This window comes from Hibiscus syriacus, unplaced genomic scaffold, assembly GCF_006381635.1.
Source record: "Hibiscus syriacus cultivar Baekdansim isolate YM2019G1 unplaced genomic scaffold, ASM638163v2 tig00002919_pilon, whole genome shotgun sequence".
In the NCBI taxonomy this organism is placed as follows: Eukaryota; Viridiplantae; Streptophyta; class Magnoliopsida; order Malvales; family Malvaceae; genus Hibiscus; species Hibiscus syriacus.
This window is the reverse complement of record NW_024061957.1, coordinates 1581505-1598055: the sequence shown is the minus strand read 5'-3', so window position 1 is coordinate 1598055 and position 16551 is coordinate 1581505. Positions and strand designations below refer to the sequence as shown.

At 37.8% G+C, this 16551-nt stretch overlaps 1 protein-coding gene and 1 pseudogene across 1 annotated transcript; both read right to left on the bottom strand.

The window, feature by feature from the left end:
* Nucleotides 1-327: 327 nt before the first annotated feature.
* LOC120165827 (photosystem II reaction center W protein, chloroplastic-like) lies at nt 328-1116 on the bottom strand. Its single transcript, XM_039175268.1, has 2 exons — nt 842-1116; nt 328-759 (listed from the first exon to the last, which is right to left on the bottom strand). The coding sequence occupies exons 1-2, from the start codon at nt 927-929 to the stop codon at nt 437-439; spliced, it is 411 nt and encodes a 136-aa protein (XP_039031199.1). The 5' UTR covers nt 930-1116; the 3' UTR covers nt 328-436.
* Nucleotides 1117-1739: 623 nt separating this feature from the next.
* On the bottom strand, nt 1740-16301 carry LOC120163128 (annotated as a pseudogene).
* Between the last annotated feature and the right edge of the window lie 250 nt (nt 16302-16551).

Genomic DNA, 16551 nt, shown 5'->3' with positions numbered 1-16551 from the left:
ATGATTAAAATTTGGACCAACTAAAATGTTGGCGACCAAAATTGTTTATTCTGACTACTAATAATCTCTACTTACGAGATATGAAGGCAAAAATTGTACATTCAAGACTAAGTCCATTGTTCCTAACCATATTAGAAGAAAATCGTCAAAAATATTTCCATCGTGATATTTGGTGAAGGTAAATTTTATCAAAGTTTATTACAAATTAATTTGTTGTTCTAATTACAAGAGAATTACAAACTTTATTGCTGAGGAAGGAAGCAAACGAGGTTACTCTGTTATACATGTCCATGAAACCCAAACAAGCATCAATGGAGAAACAACATATGAAAGCCCAACTCCTTTAATTTTCCATTTCCTGAATTCCTCTGAGCGCATATGATATTTGCAATGAACAACAACCGAAGGGGAAAAAAGGGTTTGGCTTTTATACCTTTTAGAGCGACAATCCAGACTCCTCATCCTCTTCCAGTGAGGAGGTGTAGACAAAGTAAAGTGCCCAGATCAGGCCGAATATACCAAACAGGATCCACCCCAGAAGGTTGTTACTCAATCCAAAGGGAAGTCCGGTTCCTTCAGTGGACATTCTCTCGTCCACCAGTGCCATGGCGGGGCTCGACACGGTTGCTGCACATGCTGCTGCAAGCAGTGATGCAGTCGTGCCAATGGCTGAGCCGTTCTCCTGCGAAGACGAGGTGGTCCTCTTCTCCATGCTGCACATCATCTTCACGTTTCCCCTCTTTGTCATTGTTGGCAACCCTGGAAGTAAATATGCAGTTTGAGCTGAAAATGAAAATGACCAAAAAAAAAGAGAGAGGAAAGAATACAATAAAACTCTTACCAATGACAACTGGGGATGCAACCCTTGGCAATGGATTGTGTTCAAGAGCTGTAGGGGTGGCGCCGGCTGTAGCCGATATGGTTGCCATGAATTCTTAGCTCAGTTGAGAGACTTTGCAACAACAATGGCAGTTGGATCCAAAGGGTACCAGTTTACCTCATTTACTTTTTAGAACGAAGTTTACAAATATTAATTGGTCCAGAATCACACCAGACGGATATAGATACAATAGCCATTCGTTTTGATATCCCCTATCTACATATGCCCAACCAATTTCATCCACGTGTCATATCATCCTTCCAGTAAATCAAAGATTGATCCAAGAGTGCTCTATGCTGTTCAAATCATAACACGACAAAGCTACCGGACCTCAAATTAATGACATTTTCAAGAGCTTTATAAATTATTCATGTATTAAACTTAATACTTAAAAATCACCCACCAAATGAAACTATCGACTTGTCGACGTATAAATATATTCTTAATCAACTGAATTAAATTATATCGGCAAATAGATGTTACACTTATACTTGAGAAGAGAGAAAAAACTTCCGTATAAGGCATTTCGACTCTTCCTTTTTCGAGGAACCTGCTCGTCGTCCAAGGAGTTAAGTGCCTTTATTTGTACCATAACTGTACTTAAAATGGCAATTTCCATCTGAAGCATCCTGAAAATGAATACCACTACATATTAGCAAATGGCCATGAAAAGTATGAATACGAGATGCAACCTCAGATTAAAGAACAAGAGGCTGAAAGTGAAAACATCTCCATAACAATAAAAAGTTATATCATGGACAAACGTATACCTGCAACGCAGCATCCTACAGAAACTTATTAACTATGGTCACTGCCACAAATCTAGTAACTCAATCCCTGAAATATCACTACAGCCTGAACTACTATGGGGGGAAATTGAGTTAAAAATTACACGAAAGCTCATTAAAGAATCAGATCAATAGGAAAAGTTTCTGAGTGATGCAACTGGTAATGTGCCATGAATCAAATAACTCCACTTGTATGCTGTGATCTTCAATTATTCATGGATATTGCACTTTTGCAAGTAAGGGTGGTCGTACTGCAGATGTTTGCTCCAATAGCCTTTATATTTAGCAATTCCTATTTCCAACCAGGGTTTCCTGACTCCATCGTAATGTATAACTACCGCCTGATCAATATCACCCCTCCGAAGACCCGAGTTATAGCCTAGCCCTAGCACATGCCATCTCCTTTCTAAAGCCACAATCTGGTTGTAAAAGGTCATCCAACCTAAGGGCAAGCTTCCTGCCTTCCACAATGGCCTCTTAAGTCCCTGTCACAGAAAACAAACACCATGCAAACAAGCATGAGAAACATACAGCATGCACCATGTTGGATACCAACAATAAATACATTGCTATAACATAAAAGTGAAAATAGTTCACAATAAATCTTTTGACAACCAGCTTTGAATTAACATGGATTCATCAGAATAGAACAATACAGCTGAAAAAGAAAACAAAAAAGGATGTCAATTCAAAATTATGATGTGGACACATCAGGAAGCAAACAACAGATGTCAGACTATGATGCACAGGGAACAAGTTTTACATTCATAAAAGATTATTTTTGGAATATTGAATCGACTATAAATACATTAATTAAATCAAGTTATGAGCAGATATACTACAGGGTTCAAAATACTTCAAACTAGTATGAATGTATAAATTAGATGATACTGATTCCTAGGGCAGAATAAATTCAAACACACAAAGGTTTCTGTTTATCATTGTTCACCATTCACAGTAAGACAAAGCTAGTTATTTAGACAGATATAGAACTCTCTGGGGGGTTGGGGGAACAGAGGAAAACGGGTAAGAAAGATAAATTGAAAATTTAGACACATATACTTTACGTAAAATCTCAGTTTCTCCAGCTGATAACAATAACAATTGACAAAGACAAGCTAAAGCACCAGATAACATTCACAATCTTCTCAATGAGTCAACATGCAGCTTCAGATTACAGTAAACCCAAAATAAATTCACAAGCATATAAGCACGAAGTGAAAGAAAAACAGAGGAAGAAAAATGCTTGCCCCATACCAGTTGCAAGTAATTTCTATAGAGCATGGTTAACTTTTTTATTCTCCATTCTTGGAGATCAAACAAATTCATACCATATGCCCACGTGTGAGCATTAGCATTAAACCTATTTGCCAAAAATGGGTCTGAAAAGTTCAATAACATATGCATCGTACAAAATGAAGCTTCACTATCCTGACAAGTCTCCACAAATGCATTTACTTTCCCCTTCATGACAACACTCCAAATTCCTGTTAAATCTCTTTGCACTACCACATCATGATCAAAGAGAACAGAAAGATTTCTGGCAGATAAAACCGCAGATGGTTGAGAGATGAAGTATATCTTGGATCATAGGACTTTTGTTCCTTCAATGTTGAATTATACTTGGTAGACAACCAATCAAAACTTTCTACGCTTTGAATACGAATTGTAGCTTTGCCAGGAGGATTTAATAAAAACCACATTGAAATTGCTGGCAGGTTGAGGTAATTGGTCACCACATGAAAAACATTTTTCTCTGGCTCCTGCACAATCAATTATTTGTTAACCAGGTTATATTACATCCGCTAACAGGTAAATCATGGGGCCAATCCGGAGCTAACTGTGGCTAACTCATCAAAGTAAGGGGAGTAATGACAGAAAATATTGGCTTTTTTAAAGAGGAAATTGATCTAATGGCATGTTAGGATAAGCTTATTGTATAAAGGAAAGGATTAAGAACTCCATGGCAAATTTCGAAAAGCTCAATCCATTATAATTATTTATAAATTACAAGTGTATAATTGTTTTCCAGAAATGTAAGACCACATCCCACAAAGCATCACCGTATGATTTATCGCTAAAACTTTGTTATGTGGTTGTTTAGGATGACGAACGCTTTATACAAGCAACAATATTTAACATCACAAAATACTATATTTAAATTTATAGAAAAAACAACAAAACAAAGAATCAAAATTGGAAAAGGCAGTTCACCTTTGCAGATGAAATTGTGGAGTTAATAACCACTGCACAAGCCAGGACGTTGTCAGAAAATACTGCATAGTGATAAAGGTCTGAATAATTCAATTTATTTTGGTTAGGGAACTGCCTTTCCTCGGGTTGAAGGGAAAAATATTCAGTTGTCAACTGCATGGAGAGACAGTGAAGGCCTTTAGGGGTAGTCCTTCCAGCAAGTTGAACAAGATATGACTCTTCAATCTTTCGTGCCCGAACCTGTTCTTCAGCATTATAAGCCATGGCTCGAATTTTTCTGGCCATTGCAGAGGAGTCAAGGAATACTAGACTTGCTTTGGCCAATAAATGTTGCGTAAGACGGCTATCGGATAGAGCAAAATCACAACTGATAATTTGAGAAAATAAAAATGAATATAAAAGAGACACAAAATTTACGTGGAAAACCCCTAAATAATATAGGGTAAAAACCACGGGCAACGGTAGAAAAATTTCACTATGAGAAAATAGGAATTACAACTTCTCTCTATCTACCAAGGAGAAAACAATGATAATTCTCTCTTGATAAAAAGAAGAAAACAACTCTCAAGAAACTCTCTAAATTCTCTAGTATTGGAAGAAAGCTAGAATGCTTTGGGATGATTTGAAGCTAAATGAGCTAGGGTATTTATAGTTGAAACCTAAGGGCTAATCTTGTAAATACCCTAAAGTACAATGATTAAATGTTGTAATTATCCCTTGCATAATTCAACAAAAATAATAATAAAAAAACAAAAAATCAGCAGCCGGCTGCTTTTGATTTTTCCACAATCTCCCACTTGAAGATTTGATTGGAACAATCATATCTTCACACCATTCTTTCTACCTTGTACCATCATGTTGCTTACGTCTCTGACAGGCCACAAGAGGATCGACACCAGGTAAATTTATCAGCGTTGATTGCCTTCGTCATGAAATCTGCTATGTTGTCTTTGGTATGGATCTTCTGCATATCTACCGTTCCTTCTTCAACCTTTTCACGAATGAAATGGTACTGAACTCGTATGTGCTTTGTTCTTGAATGAAATGCTGGATTCCTTGCTAGATGCAAGGCGCTTTGACTGTCACAAAACAGAGAGACATACTCTTGATTGTGCCCAAGCTCCTCCAATAGCATCTTCAACCAAATTGCTTCTTTACTGGCTTGTGTAGCTGCTACATATTCTGCCTCTGTTGTGGATGTAGCCACAACTGACTGCAATTTTGAAACCCAGCTTACAGCTCCACCAGCAACTTTGAACACATATCCTGTAGTAGATTTGCTTTTATCCAAATCCCCTGCATAGTCAGAATCTACATAACCATTTATTAGTAAGTTTGATCCTCCGTAACATAATGCAACATTTGAGGTTCCCTTGATGTATCTTAGGATCCTCTTTACTGTATTCCAATGCTCTTTGCCTGGATTCGCCATGTACCGACTAACCACTCCCACTGCTTGTGCAATGTCTGGTCTTGTGCATATCATAGCGAACATTAAACTTCCCACTGCTGATGCATACGGTACTCGAGACATCTCCATCCTCTCTTCTTCACTGCTAGGACTCATACTGGAGGATAATTTGAAGTTAATAGGAAGAGGAGTAGAAATTGGCTTACAATCTTGCATGCTGAATCGTGACAAGATCTTCTTCAAGTAATTCTTTTGTGAAAGCCAAATCTTCCTATTACTTCTGTCTCGGTGAATTTGCATCCCTAGAATCTTGTTTGCTGATCCCAAGTCCTTCATTTCAAATTCCCTAGCCAGTTGTGCCTTTAATTCTTCAATATGATCTTTGTTGGGTCCTGCAACCAACATGTCATCCACATACAACAGCAATATAACAAAATCGTTATCACCAGACCTCTTGAAATAAGCACAAGGGTCTGCATTAAGTCTGTTGTATCCAAGGCACATAATGAAGGAATCAAATCTCTTATACCAACACCTCGGCGCCTGCTTTAGACCGTACAGAGATTTGTTCAACCTGCAAACCAAGTTCTTCTTTTCTTTTTCTTCAAAACCTTCAGGCTGGAGCATATAAATCTCTTCTTCAAGATTTCCATGAAGAAAAGCTGTTTTAACATCTAGCTGCTCTAGATGTAAGTTCAATGTAGCACACATTGCCAAGAGTACTCGAACTGTTGTTAGTCGAACCACAGGAGAAAATATTTCATTGAAATCAATACCTTCTTTTTGAGCATATCCTTTGACCACCAGTCTTGCACGGTACCTCTCCACTTGATCGTCAACATTTCGCTTGATTTTGAAGACCCATTTGTTACCAATTGGCTTCCTTCCTTGTGGTAGTGGCACAAGGTCCCATGTATTATTTTTATGAAGGGCTTCGATTTCTTCTTGCACCGCCATCATCCATAATGAAGCATCTGAGCTGTTTATTGCCTCCTGGTATGTTGATGGCTCACCGTCCTCTGTTAAAAGGCAGTATGTAATATTACCTTCTATAACATAATCTGAGTGCCAATTGGGACGTCTTCTCACACGATCTGATTGACGAGTTATTGGAGCTTCAGAACTCTCTAGTTCTTGTTCATCATGAGCTGGTTCTGCTTCAGAAGAATCTCCTTGTTCAACCTCCTTTTCCACATGTATATGAGTAATCTCTGACTTTTCAGCGCTAGCATCGTCTTCTTTTCTTTGTAGCTTATCTTCTACAAAGATAACATCCCTGCTAATGATCACTTTGCGGGCAGTGGGATCCCACAAGCGATACCCCTTTACTCCATCAGCATACCCCAAGAATTTGCATTTCCTGGATTTTGGATCCAACTTCGAAATTTCTTGGGAGTTGTACATCACGTACACAATACTTCCAAATACATGGAGATTTGAATAATCAGATGGTTTACCAGTCCACATCTCCATTGGTGTCTTCAGCTCTATTGCAGTTGATGGAGCTCGATTCACCAAATAACAGGCGGTATTGACTGCTTCTGCCCAGAATGATTTTTCTAGGCCTGCATCCCTCAACATTGCTCGTGTTCTTTCTAACAAGGTTCTGTTCATCCGCTCTGCCACTCCATTTTGTTGAGGAGTGTTCGCCACTGTGAACTGTCTTTTGATGCATTCTCTCTTGCAAAAGTCATCAAATTCTTCGCTTGTGTATTCTCCTCCATTATCTGTTCTGAAACACTTGATCTTATTTCCAGAATCAAGTTCCACCCGCGCTTTGAAGTTTTTGAAAGTTGCAAAAACATCTGACTTCTTCTTAATAAGGTACACCCAACATCTCCTGGAGTAGTCATCAATAAATGAGACAAAGTATTTTGCTCTGCCTAGGGATGTGACCGGTGCTTGCCATACGTCAGAGTGAACCAATTCTAGAACACTTTTGCCTCTAGAATTTGATGTGTTGAATTTCAACCGGTGTTGCTTACTTGTTATACAATGCTCACACAAAGGAAGTGATACCTTTGTTAAGCTGGGAAGTAGCTTTTGCTCCACAAGGACTTTCATTCCTTGTTCTGACATGTGTCCAAGTTTCTTATGCCATAACATTGCAGAATCTGAACTACATGAGGCAACAGAGGCTTCTGCTTCTAGCAAAGTCTCTCCCTTCAGCATGTACAAGTTTGCAGCTATCTTTTCGCATTTCAGCACCACAAGCGCTCCACGGAACACCTTCATGATTCCTTTCTGTGTTTCAATCTTGCTTGCATTATTATCCAACAATCCGTAGGATAATAAATTTTTCTTCAGGCCTTTCACGTGCCGCACATCTCGAACAACTTTAATTGTTCCGTCATACATCTTCAATTTGATGGTTCCCACGCCAACGATCTCTAAGGCATGATCATTGCAACTATAAACAGATCCTCCTGAGACAGGTTCATAATGATGGAACCATTCTCTTCTTGAGGTCATGTGATATGTTGCTCCCGAATCAATGAGCCATATATCTGTAAATCGTTTTCTTCCTTCCACGGTGGTTGACGCTTCACAGCATAGAGCATCTCCATCATCTGAAGTGTTTGCGGTATTGCCTTGTGGATTGGAGTTTTTATTTAGACTCCAACAATCCTTCTTCAAATGACCCTTCTTTCCACAGTTGTAACACTTTAAATTCTTCTTGCTCCTCGACTTCGATCTACCATATTTGTGACTGCTGCTTTGGCCACATTCTGTTGATCTCCCTCTCATCGTTGTCATCGTTGTTAACGCTTCTGCTTGTTGCAGATTTACTTGTCTGTCTTCTTTGTTCTTGCGCCGATTTTTCTTCTTGTAGAACAGCAGCTGCAACGTCATCGAAGACTAGACTGGTGACATTACTGTTTGTCAAGTTGATGATGAGTTGATCGTACGAATCCGGTAGACTTTGAAGTATAAGTTCAGCACGTTCTTGTTCTCCTATTTTACAGCTTAAGGATGTAAGCTGAGAAAATAAGGTGTTCAGTGTATTTAAGTGCTCCGTCACTGAAGTAGATTCTGGCATACGGAGAGTGTACAATTTCCTCTTAAGGAAAATTTTATTGTGCAGCGATGTGGCCTCGTACAATTTGATGAGATGATCCCATATCTCTTTAGCTGTCTTTTTCTCCTCGATGCTTGACAATACTTCATCTGCTAATGCTAGATGAATGTTTGCCATAGCATTCCCCGTCCATCTCGTTCCATTTGATGTCATCTACGAAATCCACCGGCCTTTCATTGATAGCCGCTAGACACCCGTCTTTCCTCAGGATGACCTTCATCTTCAATTTCCACAGTGAGAAATTTCTCCCATTGAATTTTTCAATATCAAATTTCGTTGTCATAGCTTCTATTACAGATAGCTCCCACTATTTCACTATCGTGAATAGTTCTCTGGAACCTTCAAAGAATGGGTAATACCTTCTTACTTTCTTATGTTGGAGGATCCACCTTTTGGTGGCAACCACAAAGACAATAAGCAGATATTACACACTCTAATCTAGCTCGGATACCAATTGTTGCGTAAGACGGCTATCGGATAGAGCAAAATCACAACTGATAATTTGAGAAAATAAAAATGAAGATAAAAGAGACACAAAATTTACGTGGAAAACCCCTAAATAATATAGGGTAAAAACCACGGGCAACGGTAGAAAAATTTCACTATGAGAAAATAGGAATTACAACTTCTCTCTATCTACCAAGGAGAAAACAATGATAATTCTCTCTTGATAAAAAGAAGAAAACAACTCTCAAGAAACTCTCTAAATTCTCTAGTATTGGAAGAAAGCTAGAATGCTTTGGGATGATTTGAAGCTAAATGAGCTAGGGTATTTATAGTTGAAACCTAAGGGCTAATCTTGTAAATACCCTAAAGTACAATGATTAAATGTTGTAATTATCCCTTGCATAATTCAACAAAAATAATAATAAAAAAACAAAAAATCAGCAGCCGGCTGCTTTTGATTTTTCCACAATAAAACCTCCATAGATCTCATTTTATCTGAAGCACTGAAAATTCAAACGATCTTCAAAGTTCAGTGTAAACATCAAATTTAACACCCCCTAAAAATTGGAGTTGAGCTTGACGTTAACATGCTGACTGAGATATGATAAAATATAATTTTATAATCTCAAACGACTATCATATATCAATCATCATGTTAACGTTCAATTCAGATGACAAATTTGGAACATAATAAATAGTTGAGGCACTCGACAAAACATTATCCTATAGTCAGGGACCATTTGTATACTTAATCCTAAATAGTATTCAACACTCAAGTTTATTATTGAATATAAAATATATTCATAATTTTATTATTAAAACAATTACTTCCATTTTTTTTACCTCTTTGGCAATTCTGAATCTGAGCTGGCCTCACCGACTGTACGTTCAACCTCTTTGATTTGCATTCGCAACTCTTTCAGCAAATGAGTATTGCGACCGGGTTGTGCAAAATTTAAGTACACTTGTGCTCGAATGAGCTGATCTCTCATTTGCTTTACCTTCTCATCTGTTACCTCGTGTGATTGAGGTTGGAAATATTGATCATGACTACCTATTTCTTGATTATATTGCTCCTGCAACAAATAGGTTTATATTGCAGAAGACGGCTATCGGATAGAGCAAAATCACAACTGATAATTTTGAGAAAATAAAAATGAAGATAAAATAGACACAAAATTTACGTGGAAAACCCCTAAAAATTTAGGGTAAAAACCACGGGCAATGGTAGAAGAATTTCACTATGAGAAAATAGGAATTACAACCTCTCTCGATCTACCAAGGAGAAAACAATGATAATTCTCTCTAGATAAAAAGGAGAAAACAACTCTCAAGAAACTCTCTAAAATCTCTCTAGTATTGGAAGAAAGCTAGAATGTTTTGGGATAGTTTTGAAGCTAAATGGGATAGGGTATTTATAACTAAATCTTAAGGACTTAATCTTGTAAATACCTTAAAGTTTAGTGACTAGAGTTTGTAATTTATCCATAAAAAAAATAAAAAATTATGCACCTACTTTCAGTGCCTTAATTGCACCGAAATGTGCTTTGACATTCTACAATCTCCCACTTGAAGATTTGATTGGAACAATCATATCTTCACACCATTCTTTCTACCTTGTACCATCATGTTGCTTACGTTTCTGACAGACCACAAGAGGATCGACACCAGGTAAATTTATCAGCGTTGATCGCCTTCGTCATGAAATCTGCTATGTTGTCTTTGGTATGGATCTTCTGCATATCTACTGTCATTTCTTCCACCTTTTCACGAATGAAAAGGTACTGAACTCGTATGTGTTTTGTCCTTGAATGAAATGATGGATTCCTTGCTAGATGCAAGGCGCTTTGACTGTCACAAAACAGATAGACATACTCTTGATTGTTCCCAAGCTCCTCCAATAGCATCTTCAACCAAATTGCTTCTTTACTGGCTTGTGTAGCTGCTACATATTCTGCCTCTGTTGTGGATGTAACCACAATTGACTGTAATTTTAAAACCCAGCTTACAGCTCCACCAGCAACTTTGAACACATATCCTGTAGTAGATTTGCTTTTATCCAAATCTCCTGCATAGTCAGAATCTACATACCCATTGATTAGTAAGTTTGATCCTCCATAACATAATGCAATATTTGAGGTCCCTTTGATGTATCTCAGGATCCTCTTTACTGTATTCCAATGCTCTTTGCCTGGATTCGCCATGTATCGACTAACCACTCCCACTGCTTGTGCAATGTCTGGTCTTATGCATATCATAGCGAACATTAAACTTCCCACTGCTGATGCATACGGTACTCGAGACATCTTCATCCTCTCTTCTTCACTGCTAGGACTCATACTAGAGGATAATTTGAAGTTAATAGGAAGAGGGGTATAAATTGGCTTACAATCTTGCATGCTAAATCTTGACAAGATTTTCTTCAAGTAATTGTTTTGTGAAAGCCAAATCTTCCTATTGCTTCTGTCTCGGTGAATTTGCATCCCTAGAATCTTGTTTGCTGATCCCAAGTCCTTCATTTCAAATTCCCTAGCCAGTTGTGCCTTCAATTCTTCAATATGATCTTTGTTGGGTCCTGCAACCAATATGTCATCCACATACAACAGCAATATAACAAAATCGTTATCACCAGACCTCTTGAAATAAGCACAAGGGTCTGCATTAAGTCTGTTGTATCCAAGGCACATAATGAAGGAATCAAATCTCTTATACCAATACCTCGGCGCCTGCTTTAGACCGTACAGAGATTTTTTCAACCTGCAAACCAAGTTCTTCTTTTCGTCTTCTTCAAAACCTTCAGGTTGGAGCATATAAATCTCTTCTTCTAGATTTCCATGAAGAAAAGTTGTTTTAACATCTAGTTGCTCTAGATGTAAGTTCAATCTAGCACACATTGCCAAAACTACTCGAACTGTTGTTAGTCGAACCACAGGAGAAAATATTTCATTGAAATCAATACCTTCTTTTTGAGCATATCCTTTGACCACCAGTCTTGCACGATACCTCTCAACTTGATCGTCACCATTTCGCTTGATTTTGAAGACCCATTTGTTACCAATTGACTTCCTTCCTTGTGGTAGTGGCACAAGGTCCCATGTATTATTTTTATGAAGGGCTTCAATTTCTTCTTGCATCGCCATCATCCACAGTGAAGCATCTGAGCTGTTTATTGCCTCCTGGTATGTTGATGGCTCACCGTCCTCTGTTAAAAGGCAGTATGCAATATTACCTTCTATAACATAATCTAAGTGCCAATTGGGACGTCTTCTCACACGATCTGATTGACGAGTTGTTGGAGCTTCAGAACTCTCTGGTTCTTGTTCATCATGTGCTGGTTCTGCTTTAGAAGAATCTCCTTCTTCAAACTCTTTTTCCACATGTATCTGAGTAGTCTCTGACTTTTCAGCTCTATCATCGTCTTCTTTTCTTTGTAGTTTATCTTCTACAAAGATAACATCTCTACTAATGATCACTTTGCGGGTAGTGGGATCCCACAAGCGATACCCCTTTACTCCATCAGCATACCCCAAGAATTTGCATTTCCTGGATTTTGGATCCAACTTTGAAATTTCTTGGGAGTTGTACATCACGTACACTATACTTCCAAATATATGGAGGTTTGAATAATCAGCTGGTTTTCTAGTCCACATCTTCATTGGTGTCTTCAGCTCTATTGCAGTTGATGGAGCTCGATTCACCAAATAACAGGCGGTATTGACTGCTTCTGCCCAGAAAGATTTTTCTAGGCCTGCGTCCCTCAACATTGCTCTTGTTCTTTCTAACAAGGTTATGTTCATCCGCTCTGCCACTCCATTTTGTTGAGGAGTGTTCGCCACTGTGAACTGTCTTTTGATGCCTTCTTTCTTGCAAAAGTTATCAAATTCTTCGCTTGTGTATTCTCCTCTATTATCTGTTCTGAAACACTTGATCTTATTTCCAGAATCAAGTTCCACCCGCGCTTTGAAGTTTTTGAAAGTTGAAAACACGTCTGACTTCTTCTTAATAGGGTGCACCCAACATCTCCTGGAGTAGTCATCAATAAATGAGACAAAGTATTTTGCTCCACCTAGGGATGTTACTGGTGCTTGCCATACGTCAGAGTGAACCAATTCTATAACACTTTTGCCTCTAGAATTTGATGTGTTGAATTTCAACCGGTGCTGCTTACTTGTTATGCAATGCTCACATAAAGTAAGTTATACCTTTGTTAAGCCTGGAAGTAGCTTTTGCTCCACAAGGACTTTCATTCCTTGTTCTAACATCTGCCAAGTTTCTGATGCCATAGCATTGCAGAATCTGAACTACATGAGGCAACAGAGGCTTCTAGCAAAGTCTCTCCCTTCAGCATGTATAAGTTTGCAGCTATTTTTTCGCCTTTCAGCACCACAAGCGCTCCACGAAACACCTTCATGATTCCTTTCTGTGTTTCAATCTTGCTTGCATTATTATCCAATAATCCGTAGGATAATAAATTTTTCTTCAGACCTTTCATGTGTCTCACATCTCGAACAATTTTAATTGTTCCATCATACATCTTTAATTTGATGGTCCCCACGCCAACGATCTCTAAGGCATGATCATTGCAACTATACACAGATCCTCCTGAGACAGGTTCATATTGATGGAACCATTCTCTTCTTGAGGTCATGTGATATATTGCTCCTGAATCAATGAGCCATATATCTGCAAATCTTTTTCTTCCTTCCACGGTGGTTGACGCTTCACAACATAGAGCATCTCCATCATCTGAAGTGTTTGCGGTATTACCTTGTGGATTGGAGTTTTTATTTAGACTCCAACAATCCTTCTTCAAGTGACCCTTCTTTCCATAGTTGTAGCACTTTAAATTCTTTTTGCTCCTCGACTTCGATCTACCATGTTTGTGACTGCTGCTTTGGCCACGTTCTGTTGATCTACCTATCATCGTTGTCAATGCTTCTGCTTGTTGCAGATTTACTTGTCTGTCTTCCTTGTTCTTGCGCCGATTTTCTTCTTGGAGAACAACAGCTGCAACGTCATCGAAGACTAGACTAGTGACATTACTGTTTGTCAAGTTGATGATGAGTTGATCATACGAATCAGGTAGACTTTGAAGTAGAAGTTCAGCACGTTCTTGTTCTCCTATTGTACATCTTAAGGATGTAAGCTGAGAAAATAATGTGTTCAATGTGTTTAAGTGCTCCGTCACTGAAGTAGATTCTGGCATACATAGAGTGTACAATTTCCTCTTAAGGAAAATTTTATTGTGCAACGATGTGGCCTCGTACAATTTGGTGAGATGATCTCATATCTCCTTAGCTGCCTTCTTTTCCTCTATGCTTGACAATACTTCATCTGCTAATGCTAGATGAAAGTTTGCCATAGCATTCCCGTCCATTTCGATCCATTTGTTGTCATTTGTAAAATCTACCGGCCTTTCACTGATAGCTGCTAGACATCCGTATTTCCTCAGGATGACCTTCATCTTCAATTTCTACAATGAGAAATTCCTCCCATTAAATTTTTCAATATCAAATTTCGTTGCCATAGCTTCTATTACGGATAGCTCCCACTATTTCACTATCGAGAATAGTTCTCTGGAACCTTCAAAGAATGGGTAATACCTTCTTACTTTCTTATGATGGATGATCTACCTTTTGGTGGCAACCACAAAGACAATAAGCAGATATTACACACTCTAATCTAGCTCGGATACCAATTGTTGCGGAAGACGGCTATCGGATAGAGCAAAATCGCAACTGATAATTTTGAGAAAATAAAAATGAAGATAAAAGAGACACAAAATTTACGTGGAAAACCCCTAAAAATTTAGGGTAAAAACCACGGGCAACGGTAGAAGAATTTCACTATGAGAAAATATGAATTACAACCTCTCTCGATCTACCAAAGAGAAAACAATGATAATTCTCTCTAGATAAAAAGGAGAAAATAACTCTCAAGAAACTCTCTAAAATCTCTCTAGTATTGGAAGAAAGCTAGAATGCTTTGGGATGGTTTTGAAGCTAAATGGGATAGGGTATTTATAGTTAAATCTTAAGGACTTAATATTGTAAATACCCTAAAGTTTAATGACTAGAGTTTGTAATTTATCCATACAAAAAATAAAAAATTATGCACCTATTTTCGGTGCCTTAATTGCACCGAAAGGTGCTTTGACATTCTACAGTTACCTCGTGTGATTGAGGTTGGAAATATTGATCATGACTACCTATTTCTTGATTATATTGCTCCTGCAACAAATAGGTTTATGTTAACTATATGCTACAAATTTATTATAAACTATCATGACTTGATGTAGATATGACCCATCGCTTCACCAGTTTTTCAGTGCAATCAAACAAATACACAATGTAAATTTAGTGGGAAGCAAATTAAAATACCATGAAAGAGAATTGTGAAACAATTGATATAAGGAGATGGTCTGGTGAAATTTGCAAGACATTTATAATTTCAATACCAGCTCAGTTTTTGGTGCAGAAAATCAAATCATCAACTCTTTTTGTAATTCAAAAAGAACTGAGCGATCTAGAACACCAACATTTGCTTTCGCACACAAGATTAAAAAGCATACATTACTGCAACCATCTTTAGTCTAAACTTACACTGAGATGTATAGCATCTCATCATACTTCACAATTCAAATACTTACACACCTTTTCCCTGGAGTCCATCCGTATTGTATTCTGCATATTCAGATGCTCGACTTTCACTTTAACATAATTTTCTGAATCTACAAAGTATAGAAAAACAGAGTCACGTTAAGTCAATCATGAAAGACGCTATATGCACCCAAGTAATACCAACCTTTTGCTTCTAACAGTATATCAGCATCTTGTGGATCCCTTGATCGATCCGAATAAGGATTCCAATCAGAGCTGTGATGAACTGCAGAACTAAAATCTCTCTCTTCGAAGACAACAACTCGTGGACCTTTGAAACCTTTGGCAGCTTCCTAAATAACCAAGAATGAAATGCATACTGTCAAAACCACTTCAAGAAAAAACGTTCAAAGCAAGCTACACCAGATTCATAAACCTCGAAGCTACTTGTTCAATTGCATTTAGTCTTATATCATCTGCCATATACTTCTGTACCAAGCAAGCAAGTAAACTCATTAGAAATTGGCCAAAAAGTGAAAAGAAGAAAAAGTATACAACAGATTCAATCATCCAAGCAAGAGAGATTCGTACAATACTGGCTAAATCCCTCACAAAATCCTTCCGCCCTGCCGTGATAGAATCATAAATGCGAAAACAAGAATAGTCAATATCCTGACAGTTAAATTAAATACAAATAGTAAAGGCCAAAAATTAAAATATATATATATATATATATATATATATATATCGAAAGATTTGAAGAAGATTTACCAATAAAAGAGAGGGGTTTAAGTCTCTGCGAAACCAACACGATTTGAGCGAATACAAAGAAATAGAGAATAGAGAGGACTAGAATCCTCTGCCAATGACGATACTTCTTCATGAATGAATAAAACAGAAAGTAGAATATGATAATCGCTTATTGAGTTTACGTTTGCCCCACTAATCGTTCTCCCCAAAAAAACACAGTGCAAAGGTTCAAATCGAAATCGATTCCTTGCCTTAGTTACAAGGAATAGTAGTTTGAGAAATATGAAAATAAAAAAAATAAAATAGCGTCTCTAGTGGTGATTTTGCCGCTCTTTCGAAGTGGAGGGAAAAAAGTAGTTCAAGAGGTTCGTTCACGTTTTGCG

What these genes read in the sequence shown, in the direction of transcription:
- LOC120165827 (XM_039175268.1), bottom strand. Translation starts at nt 929, where the DNA reads ATGGCAACCATATCGGCTACAGCCGGCGCCACCCCTACAGCTCTTGAA. An exon ending in TGCATCCCCAGTTGTCATTG is followed by an intron (nt 760 to 841) that starts GTAAGAGTTTTA and finishes ATTTACTTCCAG; the next exon opens with GGTTGCCAACAATGACAAAG.